At 52.4% G+C, this 20,713-nt stretch overlaps 9 protein-coding genes across 9 annotated transcripts; 6 read left to right on the top strand and 3 right to left on the bottom strand.

Moving 5' to 3' along the window:
* Nucleotides 1–3,363: 3,363 nt before the first annotated feature.
* On the top strand, nt 3,364–5,511 carry VC83_08754 (uncharacterized protein). The gene is made up of 4 exons (XM_024472297.1): nt 3,364–3,725; nt 3,771–3,837; nt 3,889–3,978; nt 4,094–5,511. The coding sequence occupies exons 1-4, from the start codon at nt 3,566–3,568 to the stop codon at nt 5,418–5,420; spliced, it is 1,644 nt and encodes a 547-aa protein (XP_024320321.1). The 5' UTR covers nt 3,364–3,565; the 3' UTR covers nt 5,421–5,511.
* Nucleotides 5,512–5,698: 187 nt separating this feature from the next.
* VC83_08753 (uncharacterized protein) lies at nt 5,699–6,275 on the bottom strand. The gene is made up of 3 exons (XM_024472296.1): nt 6,176–6,275; nt 5,946–6,070; nt 5,699–5,855 (listed from the first exon to the last, which is right to left on the bottom strand). The coding sequence occupies exons 1-3, from the start codon at nt 6,228–6,230 to the stop codon at nt 5,751–5,753; spliced, it is 285 nt and encodes a 94-aa protein (XP_024320318.1). The 5' UTR covers nt 6,231–6,275; the 3' UTR covers nt 5,699–5,750.
* A 134-nt stretch (nt 6,276–6,409) lies between these two features.
* On the top strand, nt 6,410–9,052 carry VC83_08752 (uncharacterized protein). The gene is made up of 4 exons (XM_024472295.1): nt 6,410–6,684; nt 6,765–6,960; nt 7,009–7,185; nt 7,244–9,052. The coding sequence occupies exons 1-4, from the start codon at nt 6,634–6,636 to the stop codon at nt 8,797–8,799; spliced, it is 1,980 nt and encodes a 659-aa protein (XP_024320319.1). The 5' UTR covers nt 6,410–6,633; the 3' UTR covers nt 8,800–9,052.
* A 404-nt stretch (nt 9,053–9,456) lies between these two features.
* Nucleotides 9,457–11,299, top strand: VC83_08751 (uncharacterized protein). Its single transcript, XM_024472294.1, has 2 exons — nt 9,457–9,893; nt 9,963–11,299. The coding sequence occupies exons 1-2, from the start codon at nt 9,527–9,529 to the stop codon at nt 10,943–10,945; spliced, it is 1,350 nt and encodes a 449-aa protein (XP_024320316.1). The 5' UTR covers nt 9,457–9,526; the 3' UTR covers nt 10,946–11,299.
* Nucleotides 11,300–12,132: 833 nt separating this feature from the next.
* VC83_08750 (uncharacterized protein) lies at nt 12,133–13,829 on the top strand (the record flags this gene model as incomplete). The annotated part of the gene is made up of 3 exons (XM_024472293.1): nt 12,133–12,587; nt 12,651–13,188; nt 13,244–13,829. The coding sequence occupies 3 exons, from the start codon at nt 12,133–12,135 to the stop codon at nt 13,715–13,717; spliced, it is 1,467 nt and encodes a 488-aa protein (XP_024320317.1). The 3' UTR covers nt 13,718–13,829.
* VC83_08749 (uncharacterized protein) lies at nt 13,830–15,359 on the bottom strand. Its single transcript, XM_024472292.1, has 2 exons — nt 14,922–15,359; nt 13,830–14,704 (listed from the first exon to the last, which is right to left on the bottom strand). Exons 1-2 carry the CDS (start codon nt 15,084–15,086, stop codon nt 14,270–14,272), a joined length of 600 nt encoding a protein of 199 aa, XP_024320354.1. The 5' UTR covers nt 15,087–15,359; the 3' UTR covers nt 13,830–14,269.
* On the bottom strand, nt 15,342–16,540 carry VC83_08748 (uncharacterized protein). Its single transcript, XM_024472291.1, has one exon. It carries the CDS (start codon nt 16,007–16,009, stop codon nt 15,701–15,703), a length of 309 nt encoding a protein of 102 aa, XP_024320353.1. The 5' UTR covers nt 16,010–16,540; the 3' UTR covers nt 15,342–15,700.
* Nucleotides 16,541–17,191: 651 nt separating this feature from the next.
* On the top strand, nt 17,192–17,748 carry VC83_08747 (uncharacterized protein; the record flags this gene model as incomplete). Its single annotated transcript, XM_024472290.1, has 2 exons — nt 17,192–17,319; nt 17,475–17,748. The coding sequence occupies 2 exons, from the start codon at nt 17,192–17,194 to the stop codon at nt 17,746–17,748; spliced, it is 402 nt and encodes a 133-aa protein (XP_024320360.1).
* Nucleotides 17,749–18,096: 348 nt separating this feature from the next.
* VC83_08746 (uncharacterized protein) lies at nt 18,097–20,678 on the top strand. The gene has a single exon (XM_024472289.1). It carries the CDS (start codon nt 18,614–18,616, stop codon nt 19,853–19,855), a length of 1,242 nt encoding a protein of 413 aa, XP_024320359.1. The 5' UTR covers nt 18,097–18,613; the 3' UTR covers nt 19,856–20,678.
* Nucleotides 20,679–20,713: the final 35 nt, after the last annotated feature.

Here is a 20,713-nt window from a genome sequence, read left to right as displayed (position 1 = left end):
GGATATAAGGATCCCTCGATATAAGGATATCCTCGGTATAAGGATGGGTAGTCTGGTCCTGTAGTTTTTTAGCTGTAAAATAAGGATTATTTCTGTATAAGGATGATCCTTAAATCCGTGGTCCCAAAATTATTTTTATACCAAACAATCCTTATAACTTGTGTTCACCAACTCCACCATGGAGGCCTCGCAACCAAAAAAAAGGCACGCACTCACCGATGTTCAGCGACAATGTATTCGACGCAGATATGCCAGCCACCCGTGCACTCAGCCTGCACTTATAGCCTGGTATGCCGCTCAAGCTCAAGGTCACCAACTTAGCCAAGGCCAAATATCCTCAATTTTTTCCATGAAGTACCAATATCTCGACTCAGATACACGGAAGAAGACTGAACTTGGCACAAAGAGAAAAAGTAATGGCAAATATCCTGACCGAGATAGCTCTCTTCGACTGGCAACAATGCTGTAACGCTGACTTCTAAACGATAGAAGACACAGAGGTTTCTTGCGTAAGGTTGACTTGACAGAGGAGGCAGGGGATTAAACACAAAGGCTTTCCAAGTAACATGTTACAGTATTGTAAAGAATACTATATTGAATTGAGCACGAAGCTCCTATCTAAGGAAATACTATCTACTTATATAGTGGCGTCGTGCCAAAGGGATATCCGTGGATAACATGGATAACATAATATCCATGATATCCAATGTTATCCATCACCTGATATTCCGTGGATCCCTGTGGATAACATGGATAACATAATAAGATATCCAATGTTATCCATCACATGACATTCTGTGGATCGCTGTGGATAACATGGATAACATAATATCCATGATATCCAATGTTATCCATCACGTGAGGTTGCAGCTGTAAGCGCTAGCCATAGCACTAGCACTTAGCCGTAACACTAGGGGGCCCCCTAATAGGCCTAGTCCCTAGGTCTTGGTGATTAAGTAGTATGCTGACTACTTAGGTAGGGTGGCGCCCACCACTGTCCATAGACAGTCAGTCTTTAACCATGTCATCTTCCAAACATACCAAAATCAAAGAACATCTTGCTCTTTCCCAAAGGATATTGGCTACTGGCTTCGAGATGCCTTCAGTGCTTATGAAGTTGTAATGGAATGTCTTATGGATAACGGAACTCCGTTGAAATGGACACAAGTTATGTGGTTTCCTCTAAACATAACGTCAATTTATCAACCACTTAATCAAGGGATTATTCAAAATCAGAAGTGCTATGTACAAAAGCAAATGATTCTATTCTTGCAAAAGGAGTTTGATGCAAACCGCGATTACCAAAAACTCACCATGTTCTCTATGCAATTTGATGGGGAATTTCTACATGGGAAACAATTCAACCAATGACAATTATCAACTGTTAGAAGAAGGGGTTTATGGTTTCTACAGAACGTAGTTTATATAACCCATATGTCATACTGACATTCGTTGCACTCAGTTTGCTATCAAACTCAAGAGCAAACTTGGAAATCTCCTCCTCAAACCTACAAGTCACTATACATATTTTGGCTTATCACACCAACAGCAAGAGCAATACTACTCAATGATTGCTACAACCATCTATGATTCATTACACGTCATCGCTCCTTAGTTACTGGGCCGATATTACCACATAGCATATCTCTACAACCCTCTATGATTCATTACATGACATCACTCATACTACCACACTACACATATCTCTACCAACTAGAGGCCTAGGAGCATGAACGATAGCTCTAAAAGCTCCTATGAACCTCTATGATTCATTACATGTCATCGCTCTTTAGTTACCCACAAGATTGGTTAAGTTATGACATAATTTGTCTATGACATAATTTGTCTATGACATAATTTGTCTATGACATAATTTGTCTATAGGGGTACTCTGACCTTGGACCTCCTTTTACTTCCTATAGGCTACGAACCTAAGAGATGGTTCTATGGGATTCTCTTATGTCGACTACAGTTACCAAGCCTGGTAAGTCATGGAAAGTCTTGGAAAATGAGAGAACTACACTTCTTTAGCATAAATAGGATTGCCCTTTCCTTAAGAAAGGGCAAGCAGACAATACAGTAAATCGACTATCACATACTTCCACGTCTTTTCCAAGCTTCCAAGCATTCATCTTGTTACTCCTTGTTTCTGAAAAGTCAGTGAGGTGTTAACCTCTGACTTACCCCTGAGTTCCCAGACTCAACATTTGTTGCAACTTGTCTGAACCACTTCACTACATCACACACCTGATTGCTGCGTTGTGGAATAGTCTAAGCTACGACCCTTTGGCTCTTTTTCCTAAGACAGTGTGTTGTCTTAGTAAATTCATCCCTTCCTTGGGTGGCTAGATTCTCACATCTGGTGCACCCACCACTACACCATAGGAAGCATCTCATGAAGTTTTATAAAGATTCAAACAAGTATGAGTACATTAGCTGAAGAGCAAAGGATTCATAGGCTTATGAACATTCAAAACTTCATGAATCCATCAAATGAGGTTATTGAAGAATTGTATGAAGAGCTTGTTAAGCAGATTGCAGTACAATATGACATTATACAAGAGGAGGAAGAGGATAACAATAAAGTTTCAATGTCCAAAGTAATTGCAGCTTTGAAGACCTTGAAGCTATATTAAGAACAGCAAGCAAATCAATCAAATCAAGGCTTCATTGCTCACTTGAAAAGAGAGCTTCGGAAAGTAGAGGTTGTACGGGTACAGTTACAGAAACAGTCTACTCTAAATGGCTGGCTGGGGGGTATGGGGGCAGGATTGTAGGGGCGAGGACTTTGGAACGAGCATGTGCGACCTATAATGTTCAGCTTTCCATTGCTCTTCACCACGGATAGTACATGGCACCAGGCCAGCCGGCAATGAGCAGTGAACGGGAAAGCTTCTAGATATTTATGATTCTGCATACAAAAACCACCGCTCCAAAGACATATAAGATGCCAATTATGGACGTACACCTTTGATATAATATGAAAAGCGCACGAAAGGGATATCGATGGCGGGATATCGATGGCTAATCTTAGTATATGTACGTGCCATCTCAAACGTCGATTTTGTCATGATTTGTATTCAAAATTGCCAGTCGGAGAATATCGTCCAAATTGCGCATTCCGCAGTTTGTTTCTATCCTTGGCGACAAGAACATCCGTACGGAAATAGATATATAACATCCCATGGACATTTAGGAGTCGGCTTAATTGGTTGTTTCTTGTTTTTGGTGGACTCGCGCTACCAGGAGGCCTGGTCCTGCATATGTATGCGGCTTCCTGCAGGCGCTGTTTGTCCCGCACAGCTGTCTGTTGGGGGTGAAAACAACTTAACTTGACATGTTCCCCATATCTTAGGGATACCCCAATGAATTTTCCCATAGCCGTGGCGTTTTCTTTGTTCTTCCTCAATGTTTGGGCAAACCGTAGTGCTGCCACGTACGCTTAGTACTTGACACCTTTGAGGCTATCTACCTTTCTTCCTCTACATCCGTTTTTCATGCTTTGCTGCACGCGGTGCAGGGGTATCCGAGGAGTGAAACAAAGGGCCTTCCAATGTACTGAACCATGATCTCTCGGGTTGTTTACCGTCGCCTTTGGGCAATGGTGTTGATAGCTTCGTCGGCGGCTGGGGGTGTTATCACATCTCCCGCAGTGCTGCCAAGAGCAACAACGACAGGCTCCGCTCTCATAGACTACCTTCATGAGTGTGATGGGAAGCATATCTGTAAGTTCTAAATAGCGTTTGGTGCGTTCAAGCTGACATTGAAAGTCTGGTGTCCACAGGCATCTGGGACTTGTTATACTGGGATCGACGGCTACATCGGATGCTGCTCTACGTATGCACCTATCCTTCCACGTTATATTGATAGATTCTAACCTTTCCACAGGACCTCATGTGCAGCGCGAACTACTTGCATTCCCTATGATTCCGAGGGTTCGCAGAAATGTGATCCAAATTCAGGTGGTTGCTGGAGCTGGTACGCTACCCCAGTACCCCCAGTCCCTGTTGACAGTAGCTGCTCCTAAATAGGCTTATTTACGGCAGACACTTTAAATTGGCTTCTAATAGTACCCAGTGCTAACAAGACACAGCTCAGACTCCAATCTTCCAGCATGCGTTACGGTCACGAATGTTGTGGCGAAACAGCACATATTCTATTGCAGCTTCACCGAAGCCATATACACATCCTCCTACGAGAACCTGGTCACCATTGGCTCCATGGCGTTTCCTCCTAGTGGTGCCACCATGACCACGGGATCAAAGACTGCCCAAATCTCGTCATCCACCATGGGCCCAGTCTCACCGACCGCTACCGTCCCCACTTCCATCCTCTCGTCTCAATCCCGATCTGGGCTCTCTGCCGGCTCCATTGCAGGCATCGTTATTGGTGTAATCTGTGTCCTCGCAATTATAGCCATCATTGCTTACCTCCGTTACTGCCACTACTGCAAGCGCCGCGACCAAGTCCAGCATGTCATTGACGCCAGCTGTGGCCCAAGAAACGGCAATATGTCCCAGAAACAACCCGTCCATCCATCTCCTATTAATGACGGCCCAGACACTCCGCAGCCGACGTACACAGACCCTGAGTCACCGGGTTATGTCGCGAGGTCGGTTGCAAATGACCCAGAAGACTACTTCTCTCCCATCGAGGTTATCAAGCGAGTGAATACCGCAGAGGCACTGGCGAAGCTGGAGAATAGAGACAAGGGCTTGTTTGAAATGGGAGCAGATACGGAACATTCCGTAGATCGAACGATTGGAAGAGCGGAGATAGGATTTGGGAGTGGTGATGCTGCCGCTGGGATCTGGAAGACTATTGCCGCTCAGTCGGGAAATCCAAGTGCGGAATGGAGGAACAGATACGGGCCAACAGAATTGGAACCCTCCTCCACAAGGGAAGGAGAGGGTGTACTTAGTATACAAAAGGGTTCACCGCCATCGAGGCAGCCTTGGAGAGCAACGGACCCGGCTGATGAGGAGCTGGTGCAGCATAATCAGCGAGCTTTCAGTGCCAATAGCATCGGTACCGGTGTAGCAGATGCGAATGGAATCAGCCCCGCCCTCACAAGCACTACGTTTGACGCCAGCACCGTTGTCAGCCCTCTTCTTTCTAGCGGGACGTTCTCGACCACGGCACTGATGGGTCTGAACCCGAAGCCATCCGTGGGTGAGCTGAATCCGAGGGCAACAGTTGAGGGTCCGCTGAACTGGCCAATCTTAGCAGTAAACCGAAACTCGAGCAAGTTGACGAGCGCGACCGGATGGGAGTCGAAGTATCTGAGTCCCGAGATGGCGGTTTCAAACGGGTTTTCGGCTGGGGAGGAAGTGGCAGAGGGTGCTAATATGACTCCGGAGAATCGCGATTCTGGTCCCTCTGATGCCGCCTCTATTATGCCGTCGAGAGCGTCGAGATGATACCACGGGCAGATGAAACATCAGCCGTAGAATAGTGCATGGAACTTCAAATAATAGCTTGTGAATGCAATGCATTAGGATCCTACTTACCACAGTAGGTTAATAAATCAGTCAACGGCAATCTTATGTGATCGAATAGATCCGTCATAGCACGTATTCCTTATGGCACTCTGCTCCCAGCTCGATGGGAAGGTGTGTAGTTTCGTGTCACAGTTGGGTCGAAGTGGGATCCATCCTTCACTCACAAGTCCACCGACTGTAGCTTAAATATCAATATCGTTCCATTCCAGTCTATATACACCCATGCACACAACCCAAGGCTTCCCACTTCTAGTTACTCCTCTCTCCGCCCTTCGCGGCTCTGAGCTCATCCATCTTCGCGACGCGCTTCTTGAATTCCTCGTACTGGCACTTCTCGTAGCTGTGTCTCTCTGTCTGTAGAAACTAGTTAGCACCTGAAGTCCCATTATGCCATCATCCAACGGGTCCAGCAAATATAGACTCATTGGGCCTTGCTCAACATACCTCGCACTTCCATGGCAAGTAGTATTCCTCGTAGCGGCAGCGGTTTAGGGGGATGAGGAGGTTGGCGCAGGAGTCTCTGTATGCCATAGGCAGCTTGGCCTCGGACATCTGGGCCCTTGTCGCAGCTGTTCCGCAATAATCATTAGCAAACATAGCTTCCCAATCGCTGAAGACTCCATGGCTCTCCGAAAACAGCACCACGGCGACCCATTGGACCGTAGGGGACTCACGAGTAGACGCATCACTAAGGCCAACGGCCGACTTCACAGTTTCAACGACTGTCATATTGCTCAATTGGCCCTCGTTCGATGTTGCGGAGGGTTTGGGTAGTTCGCTTTTGCGGGGCATACATACAGACGTGTCGTCGGTCGAGGTTTCTCGCGGATGCGCTACTTCCAATGGGGACTAGCGCCTAATGTACACTTAACGCGGTCAAAGCCGCGGACAACGCGTTTGATCGCGTTCGTTTATCATCCCTACCCGCAACAAACCGAACGGCCGCGCGAACGATATCAAGAAGGCAAATCAGTCTGTGGAAAGCCGAGAGCGGATATTTCTACGAAGGGAATTAGGATCTAAGGTTACTTAATGGTACTACTGGACGTCTAGAAGACCTTCTCGAATCTCAGATCTCAGTGACATAGCGTGACAGCGCTCTTGCGCTGCGCAAACATCAATCGCCAGCAAGATGGTGAAAGGTGCCGTAGGACCGGGAGTGTATAGCGCAACATACAGTAACGTGAGTCTCTGTCATTTATATGCAGCTCTTCGACGCTGGCACTTGCCCAAAATCCCGATGAAAACCGCTAACCGACCTAGATTCCGGTGTATGAGTTCCAATTCGGTGTCGATCTGAAAGAGCATGTTATGCGCCGGAGGCACGACGACTGGATCAATGCGACGCACATCTTGAAAGCCGCTGGATTTGATAAGCCTGCCAGAACGAGAATCCTGGAGCGCGAGGTTCAGAAAGAGTTGCACGAAAAAGTTCAAGGTGGCTACGGAAAGTACCAAGGTATAGATTTCAATCATAAATCTTCAAATGCGGTTCTGACATATATAGGAACATGGGTGCCTCTCGAAAAGGGCGAAGAACTGGCGCATCGCAACGGTATTTATGAGAAGTTGCGCACAATCTTTGAATTCGTTCCTGGCAACGATAGCCCTCCTCCAGCACCAAAGCATACGACGAACAAGCCGAAAGCGCCCAAGAAGCCTGCAGTGCCTAAGTTCCACAGCAGTGAGTTTCTAATCTACCATGCTTAGCAGACCACTTTTGGCTAACAATCAAGAACCAGCACCCGCACCAGCTCGGATAGAGGAAGATCAGTATGACAATATCAGCGCGCAACTCAACGACGATGAGACGCCAGACGATGCCACTGTGGCTTCGGCGTCGTTTATGGGCGAGGATGATCGCTATGATCTCTCTGCTCCTTCTACCGCTCACCGAAAGCGAAAGCGCGATGAGGCGACTGTGAGCCTGTCCGACCAATACCACATGGCTTACTCGGACGAGCTTCTGGACTACTTTATGCTCGCCCAAGCCAGCGAACCTGCCTCGCGTCCCGAGCCGCCACCAAACTTTCAACCCGACTGGCTTATCGACTCGGATGGTCACACTGCACTCCATTGGGCCAGTGCCATGGGAGACATTGACGTGATGAAACAGCTCAAGCGCTTCGGTGCCAATCTCTCGTGCAGGAATATCCGCGGCGAAACCCCTCTCATGCGCTCCGTCCTTTTCACAAACTGCCTCGACAAGCAATCCATGCCCCGCGTTGTCCAGGAGTTGATCTCGACAATTGACTGCGTGGATGCCCACGGCGCAACCGCGATTCACCACGCTGTCGCCTTGACCCACTCCCGCACTAAACTCCACTGCGCTAGATACTACCTTGACGTGGTGCTCAACAAGCTCTCCGAGACAACCGAGCAGGATGAGGTTCGCCGCCTCCTCGACATCCAGGACTCGAACGGCGACACAGCATGTCACATCTCCGCGACTAACAAGGCCCGAAAATGCGTACGGGCTCTCATCGGCCGCGGAGCCAGCACCGACATCCCAAATAATGCAGGCGTACGCGCGGACGAGCTGATCCAGGAGCTAAACAACACTCGTCGCGAACGCAACCTTGCCGCATCCTCGTCCCCATTTGCGCCAGACTCGCAACGCCAGATGACGTCGTTCCATGACATCAACATTTCGCAATCGACTCCTAACGCCAGCCAACACCTCAGTTCAGCGCTGGCTTCGCGGAAAGAGGCGCATCACAGCGAAGCGGCGCAATCTGTCTCGACGAAACTGATGCCTCTCATGGCGGAGAAATTCATGGACCTAGCGCGCAGTTTTGATGAGGAGCTGCTCGACCGGGAGAACAGCGAGAGGGAGGCTAAGCGGATCCTGCAGAGCTCACAGGTGGAGCTCGCGACGATCCAGCGGCAAATCCACGAGCTGGGGAATGTGGAGGAGGATGACAGTGCGGTTCAGAATGAGGTGAACCAGCTGGCGCATGCGCAGCAGCGAGTAGTAAGTCTTGTAGAACAGCAGCAGGCGATTATGCTTGGTGCGGGGGCGGCGCAGGAGGAGAGCATGGCGAATGGAAATGGGCATGAGGAAGGTGGGGTGGAGGGTTTAGCGGAGCTTCTGAGGGCGCTGTTGGAGGAGCAGGGGAGGAGACAGGGGTTAGTAACTGAGTATGCGGGCGCGATGGCTGATGTGGGGATGGGGGAGAAGGGAGGGATGTATAGGAAGCTTACAGCTAAGTGTTTAGGACTTAGCGAGGAAGAGGTGGATGAACGACTGGATGGGCTTCTCGGTGTGTTGGAAGAGGATGGGGGTGCCGAGGGATAAAGAAACGAGAGCCGAACGAGGTTGGAGTAGGTAGTAGTCTGTTTGGGTATTTCGGGTTTCCTCGACGGATCGAATCACCGCCGGGTTGTTGGATTAAAGGAGTCATGGGCGCCACATGATGGTATGGAGTTCTCTGGTTGTTTTGTTTGATTGGTGGCTATCTGGATTATAACGATGATATGCCCGGCGGTTGACGACCTTTTGAAAGGTTATATTTGAATACGTTCGTCAGTATCGCAAACGAAAAGGTTCAAACACCGTCGAATCCCGGCCAGGAACGGCTATCGGGTATTCTGACTATGGTGACTACTGTCCAGATTGTGATTGTAGTGACTGTAATCGGGTATTATGGCTGTAGTGACGGATGTCTAGTGCTGCAGGTATGGTGACTGTGGCGGTAAAATCACTGTAGAAGACCCGAAGACATAGACCGTGCGATTAGGGAAATGTAAGGGTCTTAGATAGGGCTGGCGCTACGTGTGAAGAGAACTACTGTAAGGAGAGTGCTAACAAAGATTTAAGCAGCCGTCATTCTTTGCGGGTGAGTACTGGAATACAATCAAAATGTAACAGCGCCAAATAAGACTGCTTACAGCAAATTGATATATTAATTTTCGGAATGGAAACAATATACCACCTTGGTTAATAATAATAAAACCTCGCTAGTATTCCCAAAGAGAATTGACGCGCTCGCGTCAGAGTTGTCGGGCTTAATCGGGCTAGCGCGATGGCTAGCTCGCTTTGCCCACTACAACCATCGGATGTAAACAACGGCGGCAGGAACAACCTAAGAACATCACGAAGCACGCCAACGCAACGCCCAACGACTCCCACGATCACCACAAAGCCTCCAATTCGATATCAAGCGCGTCGACATACCCAAAGCATTAATTCAGGACCGACTGGAGTTTCGAAAACGCGACATTTTTCGCGCGTGGCGATCCACACCACCACCCAACCAACACATACCAGAGAACAAGCCCATGACGAGCTCGGTCACCGCTCCATGACTACCCTCATACGCACGCGGAATCCTCTAGAAACGCTGAGCATGAATACACAGCCGCAGCGCAGGCGCAGTAAGCGATTAGCCAGTATGTGCAACCCATGCGCCAAGCCAGGTGAGATAGATGGATAGAGGGGCATGCTAACAATTGTCACAGCATACGATGAATCAGATGGCGACTTCAACTTCACTCGCGGCTCGAAACGAACAAAGACTACGGCACCGCTAGAGGCAGTAGCTGAGACGGAACCGGCCCCGTCGCGGAGTAGGAGGCAAGAGAAGACTGAAGATGATGCGCCAAAGGATTTACCGTGGCGGCCCTCAAAGCGAAAGATGAGCTTTTCCGCCACGCCCACAAGGCCTGATCCCAAAGTACCATCACCTAAAAAAGACGCGCGCGACACGACCAGGAGGAAAAAAGAGAGCGCTACAACACGACCCGAGCCGCGCCGTGGGACACGCAGGAGTACACGCTCCTCCCTCGAAAACGCGCGCCGAAACGAGGCAGAGCCAGACTATGACGAAGACGCCATCGAAATGGTCGGCGGTGTATCCACCGTCTCGCCACCCCCACCAGAGCCCGAGGCGCAATCGATAACGCGCACGCCTATCCTGAGCACATCTCACGCGACGACGATCGCGCTCCCCTTCAGCGACACGCCAGTGTTGAACCGGAATAAAGCCCTTCGCCAGATGACAGCACGACGGTCGAGTCTAGGATTGCGGGGGCGACGCGCCAGTTCACTGATAGATAGCGGACACACCGCCACACCGCACGCGGCCGTGCCAACGGACGAGTTCTACAAGCACATCGAAAGTTCTCTACCCGAGCCGCGGCGCATGAGGCAGCTTTTGACGTGGTGTGGAGAGAGGGCACTGGGAGAGCGGCCCGGAATGGGAGAGGGTAGCGCGGCGGTGCTGGCGGCGAGGCATATACAGGAGCAGGTTCTGAAGGAATTCTCGGAGCGAAGTGAGCTGAGCGATTGGTTTGCGCGGGCGCGGGGAGAGAAGAAGGTGGTGGTTGTGCCGAATCCATTGAATGTGGGGAATGCGGCGAGGGTTGCGGAGTTAGAAGAGAGGGTTAAACGGTATGTCCTATTTTTTTTCATCCTCTCTGGCACGCGAGGGAACTACAGATAGATGAACAGCTGACTAACGATCAAACACAGATTACGGAAAGAGAAAGCAGAACTCATCGCCGTCTCCACGCCTCCGCCCTCTCAACCTCCAAAACCACAAAAATCAGCACCCTTAGACCCTACCCTCCTACCCGCCTCTAGCGCCCCCATACTCGAGGCGCTGCATACCAACACCACTCTCGCGCCGCGCGTCACGTCACGCCTTAATGCCGTGAGGGATCGTCTAGAGCTGGCAACGGATGTGTTTGCGCATGCGGTGCATGGGCTCAAGCAAGACGGGAAAGAGATGGACGGAGTGGCGGGACGGGTGATGGATGGGTGTGAAGGGCGGTTGGGTGAGAGGGAAAATAAGGAGAGGGGAGGTGGCGTGGGCATGAGGGATGTGTTGAGAGCGTTGGGTGGGGTTATGCCTGGTGGGGCAAGGAAGTGAGGTGGGGTTCAGAAGTTGACTTGCTTTTAGCTTTTAAGGGTGCGGAGGGTTGGGCTTGGGGTCGGGGCGTATTTTGGGGGTGTTTATTTGATGGCTTCTGGAGGGATGGCTAGGACGATTGATGAGTTTGTTGTGAGATACGGGATTGGTGTTGCACATACGATGAACCCCGTGGTGGGGTAATGAAGGAATCATTCAATCATTCGAGCTTCTTGTGCTTTGCGTGTCCGGCTGCAATGTCTCATATTCTAACATCCAAGCTACGGGGCAATGCAATTTCAAGCTTTCAAGTAATTGTTTCGGCAACCTAGACTACCAAGTCTAATTTTCCAGGTTGCCAAGCTCAAAGGTAAGCATCAAGGTCCACATACAGACGGTAAGCGCCATAAATCAATGGCTGCTCGCGTCTAATCCTCATCTTTTCCCAATGAGGCAAGTACGACTCTGGCATGCCCTGCCTGCCGTGGTAGAATGGAGCATGATGTTACTAATATAGCATACTTCGACCCCAAGTCACCAGCACAAGGAAGGCAGGACCATCCAATTATGGAAGATGTTCACCGTCAGTCACCGTACAACAAACTTTGGAATATTAGAATCCTAAAACGATATGTATGACCTTGTGACCCTCGCCAGCTTGACTATGTAGGTCACTCGTCGCCTGCCGCCTGTGCGATGCGACACGCCTATAAATACAACCACGCCGACATCAACAGCCCTAAAATTTCAAGACTCAATTTTGTCATATCAACCCCACAATGAAGCTGCCAGCACTACTCTCCCTCGGCTTCCTAGCCGCCTCCATTAACGCCACCACCCCCCTACTAAACTGCCTCTCCAGCGCCCATGTCCCCTTCATCACCCCCACCTCCCCCACCTGGCCCCTCTTCGCCTCCCCCTTCAACAGTCGCGTAACCTACATCCCCGCCGCAATCATCATCCCCATCTCCACCTCCCAGCTCGCCGCCGCTGTCGCCTGTGGCGCCGCGCACAAAGTCAAGGTAACCCCGAAGGCAGGGGGCCACTCATACGCCTCTCTCGGTTTAGGGGGGGAGGATGGCCATTTAGTGATTGAGCTTGATGAGATGGCCGGTGTGAGTTTGAATCGGGAGATGGGAATAGCGACAATCGGGCCGGGGGCGAGGTTGGGTGATGTTGCGACGGGGATCTATAATCAGGGGAAGAGGGCGTTTTCACACGGGACGTGTCCAGGGTGAGTTGCCCCCATAACTCCGGAAGGGGCTTGTCTGTGAAGAGTCACTGACTGACCAGGAAGTGTCGGGATCGGGGGCCATGTCTTGCATGGGGGCTACGGTATGTCATCGCGCAATCACGGGTCCGCGCTCGACTGGGTGGATAGCATGACCGTCGTGCTCGCCAATGCAAGCGTAGTTGATTGCTCCGCTCACCTGCACCCTTCTCTATTCTTTGCAATGCTAGGTGCAGGGTCGAGTTTTGGGATCGCGACCGAGTTTCGGTTTAGGACGTTTGAGGCGCCGGAGGTAGTGACGTGGTTTTCTGCCGCGCTGCCGTGGGATGGGGAGACGGCGGTGGAGGGGCTAGAGGAGTTGGAGTTGTTTACGAGGTATAGAATGCCATCGGAGCTGAATATGCGGCTCATGGCATCGGTGAATGGGAGTTCGCTGGATGGTGTTTTCTATGGAGATAGGGCGGGGTTGGATGGTGCGCTGGGTCCGTTTTTGGACAAGGTGAATGGGAGTATTGCAAGGGCTGGGACTACGGGGTGGATTGGTGGGTTGGAGCATTTTTCGGAATCTGCTACGGGGTTGATTGTACCGGAGCCTTATAATATTGCGAGTGCCTTTTTCCCGCTACCAAGAAGATGAGATAGTGCTGACACGCCGCAAGCACGACACTTTCTACGCCAAGAGCCTCACGCTGACGGGGCTAAATGGCACGTCGGCTGAGAATTTCGTGGACTACTGGTTTAACGTCGCGTTCAACGTGGATCGGATATGGTGGTTCCAACTCGACCTGCACGGCGGGGCAAACGCAGGCGTCTGGGAGCATGATGATGGGGTGACGTCGTATGCGCACAGGGATAAGTTGTACATCATCCAGTTTTACGACAGAGTGATAGGGCAGCCGTATCCGGCGAGCGGCTTCCAGTTTCTAGACGGCTGGTGGGATGCTACGACGGAGCCGCTAAATTGGGGAGAATGGGGGATGTATGTCAATTATGCGGATGCGAGGTTGGGGCGGCGGGAGGCGGAGGAGCTGTATTGGGGGAAGAATGTTCCAAGGCTGCGGGAGATCAAGGCGCAGGTTGATCCGGGAGAGCTTTTTTTTAATCCGGTTTCGATTGAGCCGGCAAGGGGGTAGGTGAATCTTCGAATATAGCAGCAGGCTGAGATGATCTATGGCGCTCGTTAGGTACTACGAAATGTCTAAGGATTGTTTGAGTCCACAAGTGTTTTGCACTGTATCATGGTATGGTTCATGAGTGTTGCTTTATGATGTGGGTGGTTCGGCAGTCTGCGAGATTGATTTACATATATATACATACAATAACGATCTCGTCAGTGGCCGCCGCTTCGTGTAAATGAGAGGTTCCTCCTTTTACGACGCCAGTGGCTGCTCCCTCTTGCTCATCCTTCGCTCCGCTTCTCTCGTCCTTTGCTCTATACTCATTACTACATCTCTCATCCATTCTTCAACTTTGTCCCCAGAGTGCGTCGGCGTTCCATTAGCCACGTTGCCAGAGCATATCATCAACCAGAAGCACGCTGCCAATCGTGGTACAGTATATATCCTGTGCATCTGCGCCGTTTGTGTGTCCGGAACCGTTCCCCCGGTAAATGTCCCAGGATATACAGCAAGGCGACCCGCGCCCGGTCGTCATGCCGCATCGTCGTACCCATCTTAGCTTAACTATCATCCTCCAGTCATCCACCTATCCCCCCCTCCCTCCTTCTCCCTCCGCCTAATCCTCCAAGGCACGCCGCCGCTCCCAAGTCCAACGCCCCATGCCCTCCGCTCCCGCGGCGCGTCGCTCTCCCAATCGCATAACCCCTTCTGCGCGACGCCGGGGGGTACGCGGCCGAGTAGGTCTGCGGTGATAGCGGAGTGGCGGGGGTGGGTGGGTGTGTAGGGGCCGTAGATTGGGGAGGAGCGTATGGAGAGGGGGGGGAGGTGCGGGGAGGGCCGGATGGTGAGGGTTAGGTTTTCCTGGTAGGGGCCTGGTGATTGAGACTCTGGCGCGGGCTGGGTGAGGGGGATGGTGAGGGGGGAGGCGGCGAGGAGGGCGCGGGAGGCGGTTGGGGGCAGGATGGCGTGAAAGGCTGAGGTGGTGGGGGTTGTGGGGTGGTGCTGGAGTGTGTTAGTTTTGTCATGTGGCGTCTGCGCGCTTCATCTCATCAAACTGAAAACAGAAATCCATCCTGGCCATCCATCCCCAATCTGGCCCACCCCAATTACAACACGTGCCACAATCCAATCAACAACGGGAAGAAAAAAAATATCCGACACGCACCCCAAAAGAGACCCAAACCACCCAGCCAAATAAAATAAAATAAAAGTAACATACCTTCAAGCTCCGAAAATGCTCTACCTCCCCAAATGACTCAAGCGCAACCAGCACCCTCTGTCGCGCCGCCATCGTCACTGGCGTAGGATGCGCGCGAATGTGCAACACGCGCTCTGCCGCTGTGTGGGCTGCTGCATTTGCCGCTGCGGCTGCGGCGCGTGACATCGTTATTTGGCGTGACGTGGATATTATGTATAAAGTGTGAAGTGGATAAGAGCACGTATCTAGGATATGGAGTGGATGGAGGTGGTATTCATTGTTGGGTTGTTGGATTTATATACAGAGAGTGGAGAGATGGGGGCTGTTTAGCGCGGTTAGCGGCAAAGTTGTAGATTTGCTGGGGTCGCGGCCAAGGTTGCCGCGGGCGGCGTCGACGACCACAGCACGATGGGTGGTTTATGATAATACAAGGGGCAAGATCCGTGGTTTATTTTTTGGTGTTCTAATTACGTTTTATTTATTTATACTATTATATTTATATTTATATTTCTATTCAATGGCCTATCCTTCACTTCGCTCGGGTATCCAAAATACCCTAGCTGATCGCTCCATGTATCTGGCCGTTTCAATATTGTAATCGTACAATAAATATCTAATATAAAAATGTGACATCCCTCCTCCGCCACACCGCAGCTAGTGGCGCTTGTGTATATATGCAAACCCGCCCATCGTCTATGCCATCGTTATCATGTACACATCCAAACCACCTCCTTTATATAACCCCAATCCAACCTATCGCATACACACCCCGCCTACTTCCTTTCCCTCTTCCTTTCCCTCTAACCCCCCTTCACTTTCCCCACCTCCCCCTCTATCGACCCCATCCCCACCGTCCCCTTCTTAACCGCCCCCCACGCCCACGTCTCCAACGCCCCCTGCGCAAACGTCTGCGTAAACGGCACCTGCACTATCTGCGTCACCCCGGCCGCAACCTGCAGCTTCGGCACCGTTAACACGACGGGGTATTGCGTTGGGGCTGGGGGCACGGGGCCGCCTGCAGCGACGGCTTGGGAGGAGACAGGGGTAGGGGGGAGGAGGATGGAGAAGAGGAGGGCGAGGAAGAGGGCGAGGGGTGAGGAGTGATGCATGTTTATTTCGAGTGTGGTGCGTGGTAGGCGGAGGAGACCCAGCAGATTGCGCGTGCGGGGTGTTTTGTAGAGTAGAGCGCGGTGCGTTTGGTCGCGCTGCTCTCTCTGCTGCCGCTGCGCTCTGCGCTGCGAGTAGAGTAGATGGCGTGGCGTGGATCTGTGCTCGAGGAGCTAGATATGCCCCTTGGGCGACCCCTTATCTGTGGCTGGCGCTGTAGTAGTCGCTGGGGCCCGACGTTTTATGGAAGGATTCGTCGGCAACGTTGTCTTCGTTTACCAAGCAACCGTGCGATGCGCAATTGTTTTGCGATATGGATGGGATGGGTGAAGCGGGTTGAGTGGCTTTTTCTTGGTGTGTCGTGGAGGGAGGGGGCGAGGGAAGGATTTTTCGTGGGAGGGCGATGGTGTTGCGATGACGCGCGGGCGGCACTATAAGGGTTTGGTGTGGAGCGTTAGCGTGGGGGGCGGGGCGGGCTGCGAACGTTTTGAACGTTATATTTTTAGAACTTGGAAAAGCCAAGTATAGCAAGGGAGTGAAGTTGCAAGACCGATGGCAAGTATTGAAGGAGGGCCGCCAAACAAACTACCAGCAGAAACGCAAAAACCCAAATGCACGGCTTGGCTACGCAACCGGAGCTGGGCGAGGGTGCGCCGTCGGGGATAGGAGGAAGGGCTAAGGGCTGTGTGGATAACCAGCCTCACCCTGAATTGAATTGAATTATTTATTTTTATCACTGGGAAATCACGTGCACCCCCACGCACCCAGGGATGTCACGTGCACCACCACACACCCAGGGATATCACGTGCGCGATCGACCCCAACCAGCGGGAATAGAGGAGGTGCTCGGAGATGGAGCGGGACCCGAGGAATTGGTTGAGACGCAAGGAAGCGGGCGTTATTTAGGGAGTACGTCAGCCGTCTCGGTACGCCCGTTTGCGAGTTGTTTGGTGCAGCTGTGTCTCTGAAGGAAGGGCAACTTCGTTTACGGCAGCGTGTGACCGAGCCGTGTCTGACGATCGTGTGTACCTAGTGGTACTTTGTGTGTGGCTGTCGGATGCATGGGGCAAGAAGTACAGGGTACGGAGATCTGCGTGGAGGGTGAGGGAACAAGGGTATGGATGCGCATTGCCAAGGCTGGCGAAGGATGCAGATGATTGGCTGTAATGGCTGTAATGGCTGTAATGGCTATTCTTATCGAAGTACGCGAGTGGGGCCAAGACGCTAGGGCTGGATGGGGTCAGTGGCCCGAGTTGGTGGGAGAGATGGAGGGACGGGGGGACGGGGGGACGGGGGACGGGGGGACGATGAGGTCAGTCGACCGAGTGGGTGGGAGGCGGCGGGGTTGGGAATTAGCGGGGGAAGCGAGGGAGTGGATTGGTGAGGAGATTCCCAATCACACACGCAGCGTAGGCTGGGTACTGCAGGGTACTGCAGGGTACTACAGCGTACTGTAGGGTACTGTAGGGTACTTGTGTACGGATTGCTGGGTCGGGCTGGGACTTTGGGCTTTGGGACAGCGGGTGGGAGTTGGAGTTGGAGTGGGAGTGGGAGTGGGAGTGGGAGTGGGAGTGGGAGTGGGAGGAGTGGGAGTGGGAGTGGGGGTGGGAGTGGGAGGAGTGGGGGTGGGAAGGGGGGAGTGGGAGTAGCAGATGGGAGTGGGTGGGAGGAGTGGGAGTGGGAGTGGGAGTGGGAGTGGGAGGAGTGGGACTGGGACTGGGACTGGTGGGACTGGGACTGACTGGGACTGGGACTGGGACTGGGACTGGCAGGTGGCAGGTGGTCAGAGTGCTAGTGCTAGTGCTAGTGTACATGGTACTTGGGTAATGCTCCCCCTGCACTGAAAAACAGGTAGCTGGTATCTGACACCAGTACAGCATTGTCTTCCCTGTCTTCCCTGTCTTCCCTGTCTTCCCTGTCTTCTCTCTACCCTGTTTTCCCTGTCTTATCTCTACCCTGTTTTCCCTGTTTGCCCTCTCTTCCCTTTCTTCCCTCTCTTCCCTCTCTTCCCTCTCTTCCCTCTCTTCCCTCTCTTCCCTCTCTTCCCTCTCTTCCCTCTCTTCCCTCTCTTCCCTCTCTTCCCTCTCTTCCTCCCTCTCTTCCCTCTCTTCCCTCTCTTCCCTCTCTTCCCTCTCTTCCTTGAGGGATGTCTACCCTCTACCCTCTACCCTCTTCCCTGTCCATCCTGTCTACCCTGCCCTGCCACTCACCTACTCTACCTTCAAACCCTCCCAGCCCTCCTTCCTCTCCAAAAAGATTCTTCCACCTATTCACCACTCTTCAACCAACCTCTTCATCCTACCTACTACCACAAACTCCCGACAATCCACCCAACCAGACCGGCAAATATCATTCATCACCCATCCCACCGACCAAGAACCCATCCACCCAAAGCCAACCGGAACCCGACAGACCCAACGACGGGAGTCCTGCCATTCACCACGACACATACTACAGGACACAGCCTTGGATGGCCGTATCCACCATTACACAGCGCCGGGCGAGTACTCTTGCATTTACCACACCCTCACCACCGCTGATTCTCGAGTCAATGCCCTCGCCGTAACACGCCGCCTACGGCAAACGAGTCCGAATAAACCGCTAGCATGCGGCCTCCCGCCGCAGCAGGGAGGCATCCGTCGCCGCTACGCCGGCGTGAGAAGTCGCCGGTGAAGCAAGCTGGAGAGAGTGCATATCCGTATGAGCACCCCTCGTCGAGAGCGAGGCCGTCATGGAGGACAGAGCCAGAAGAGGACGATGGGTTCGACGAGGACGAGGAGGAGGATCTTTACGGGCTAGAACCTTCATGTACGGAGAGGTCGTCGGGGCAGGCTTCATATACGCAGAGGTCGTCGGGGCAGGCTTCATATACGCAGAGGTCGTCGAGGCAGGAGCCGCTAGACAGGCGAAGTATAGAGCCGGACGGTATACATCTCGAGGACGACCTAGGTGAAGACATCGACCTCGACACGGTCTCGCGGTTGGCATACGCCTTCAGTCGACGGTCCGGGACGCAGCGTGACCCCTCGATGACGTCGCTCCGCGATATCGGGCGGAGGGGGCGGACTGCGTGTTCGGTTCTTGTTCAGAGCAAGGGGAAGGGGAAGTACGCGGGGATTGCACAGGTGGCGCCGCTGGAGTCGATATCGGAGTCGGTAGCGACGTCGATGCCAAGGTCGAGACCTGTCGCTTTCGACTACCGGGCACGACGGGCGGACTCACCTCCGCCGATACCTGCGCCCATGGGGGATGCGATCGAGGCCGACCACCCGTTCTCAGACACGTACTCGGCTTTCTACCTCACGCCCCTGCCGTCTCTAACCACAACATCTTACTCCGCCCCCCTCCCCGCCGCGAAACGGTATACAAACCACTATATAAACCGAGCCACCATCGTCCTACCACACACAACGGCGATAATAATCGCTGAATCCGCCAACACCTCTCCAACCACCACCACCGGCACTACTACCACAACTACCACCACCAACCTCGCCACAACTTTGATATCCACATCAACCACCACAGCTACCACCGCCGCCGCCCAAACACACATAACAACCATCCTTCCCCCCGCCGCCCTCACCCCCGACCCTCCCCCCCTCGAAGAAGAAGACGAAGGATTCTCCGAACCCACCGTGGTCGAGCGGCTCGCAGCGCTAGAACGGGAACGGGAGCAAGCTTTTCTCGCGGGTCTATCGCGCACGTGCGGGCGCGTTGCTGTGCGGAGAGGGGTGGGCGATCTAGGGATGGATGGGGGAGGAGGAGGGAGGGAGGCGGCGTGGGTGGTGAGACCGAGGGTTCGGAAGAGGATTAGTAAGAGGAAGGGGGGGGGGAGGGATCCTTGAGGGGGGTGGGGGGGGTGGGGGGGTTGTGACTGGGATCACTTACTACCATCGTTGAATGACCGACAGCGGTATATTTGGCGAAACTGCTACGTCCTAGACGGACCTACCAATCTCACCCCAAGAAGACCGGGTTGAGGTTCTTCCATCCCTTTTTCATTTCAACAAGCATTAGCAAAGCGTGGAGCGTTCTTTTTTACTTTCAGCAAATGACCAAATGGACGACATGATGGACGGACGGTGGAGCGTAGAGAAAGGGAAAGGGGTGGCCTGCGTGTTACCAGGTAGGTGCATTGGCGTGTGTGTGGCGTTCTCGGATATTTTTTTGGGGAGAAAGAGGGATTTGGCGATGTTATTTTGGATACCCAACCTATGACTTTATTCATTTATTAGTTTTTACGCCAATTTTTCTCGGTTTTGGGAAGGGGGATGGATGGGTTGGACGGCCTGTATGGATGCAGATGCGCTGAGCCAAGATGGCGGGGGAGGGAAATGGCGAGGTGGGAAGGGGGAGATGTATTATCCACCGATTCGCGTGTGTATACGCGAGAATCCGGGGGGAAGGGGGGTATACAGATACATATACAGATACAGAGATGGAAATGGGTCCACGAGGGACGGATATGGATAAAAATAGGAAACCCATACACTCACTCCCAACCAACCTACCCAGCCTCAATCCCGATTCGACGCGTGAAACCGTCGTGCGTGTCGTGTTTTCTGTGAGAAATTGAGTGTGTGTGTATGACGGGCAGAAAGTATAGCATAAGTTCAAAGTTTGCTCTCGAGAGGAGGTAGATATTCCCCCTTTTCCCCTGCAAAAAAGCTAGGCAATGGCTTTTGCGGCAGTTACCAGCAACG

Source organism: Pseudogymnoascus destructans (assembly GCF_001641265.1).
Source record: "Pseudogymnoascus destructans isolate 20631-21 unplaced genomic scaffold scaffold_27, whole genome shotgun sequence".
Taxonomy (NCBI): Eukaryota; Fungi; Ascomycota; class Leotiomycetes; order Thelebolales; family Thelebolaceae; genus Pseudogymnoascus; species Pseudogymnoascus destructans.
Note: the sequence above shows the minus strand (reverse complement) of the source record. Positions and strands in the feature narration are given on the sequence as shown.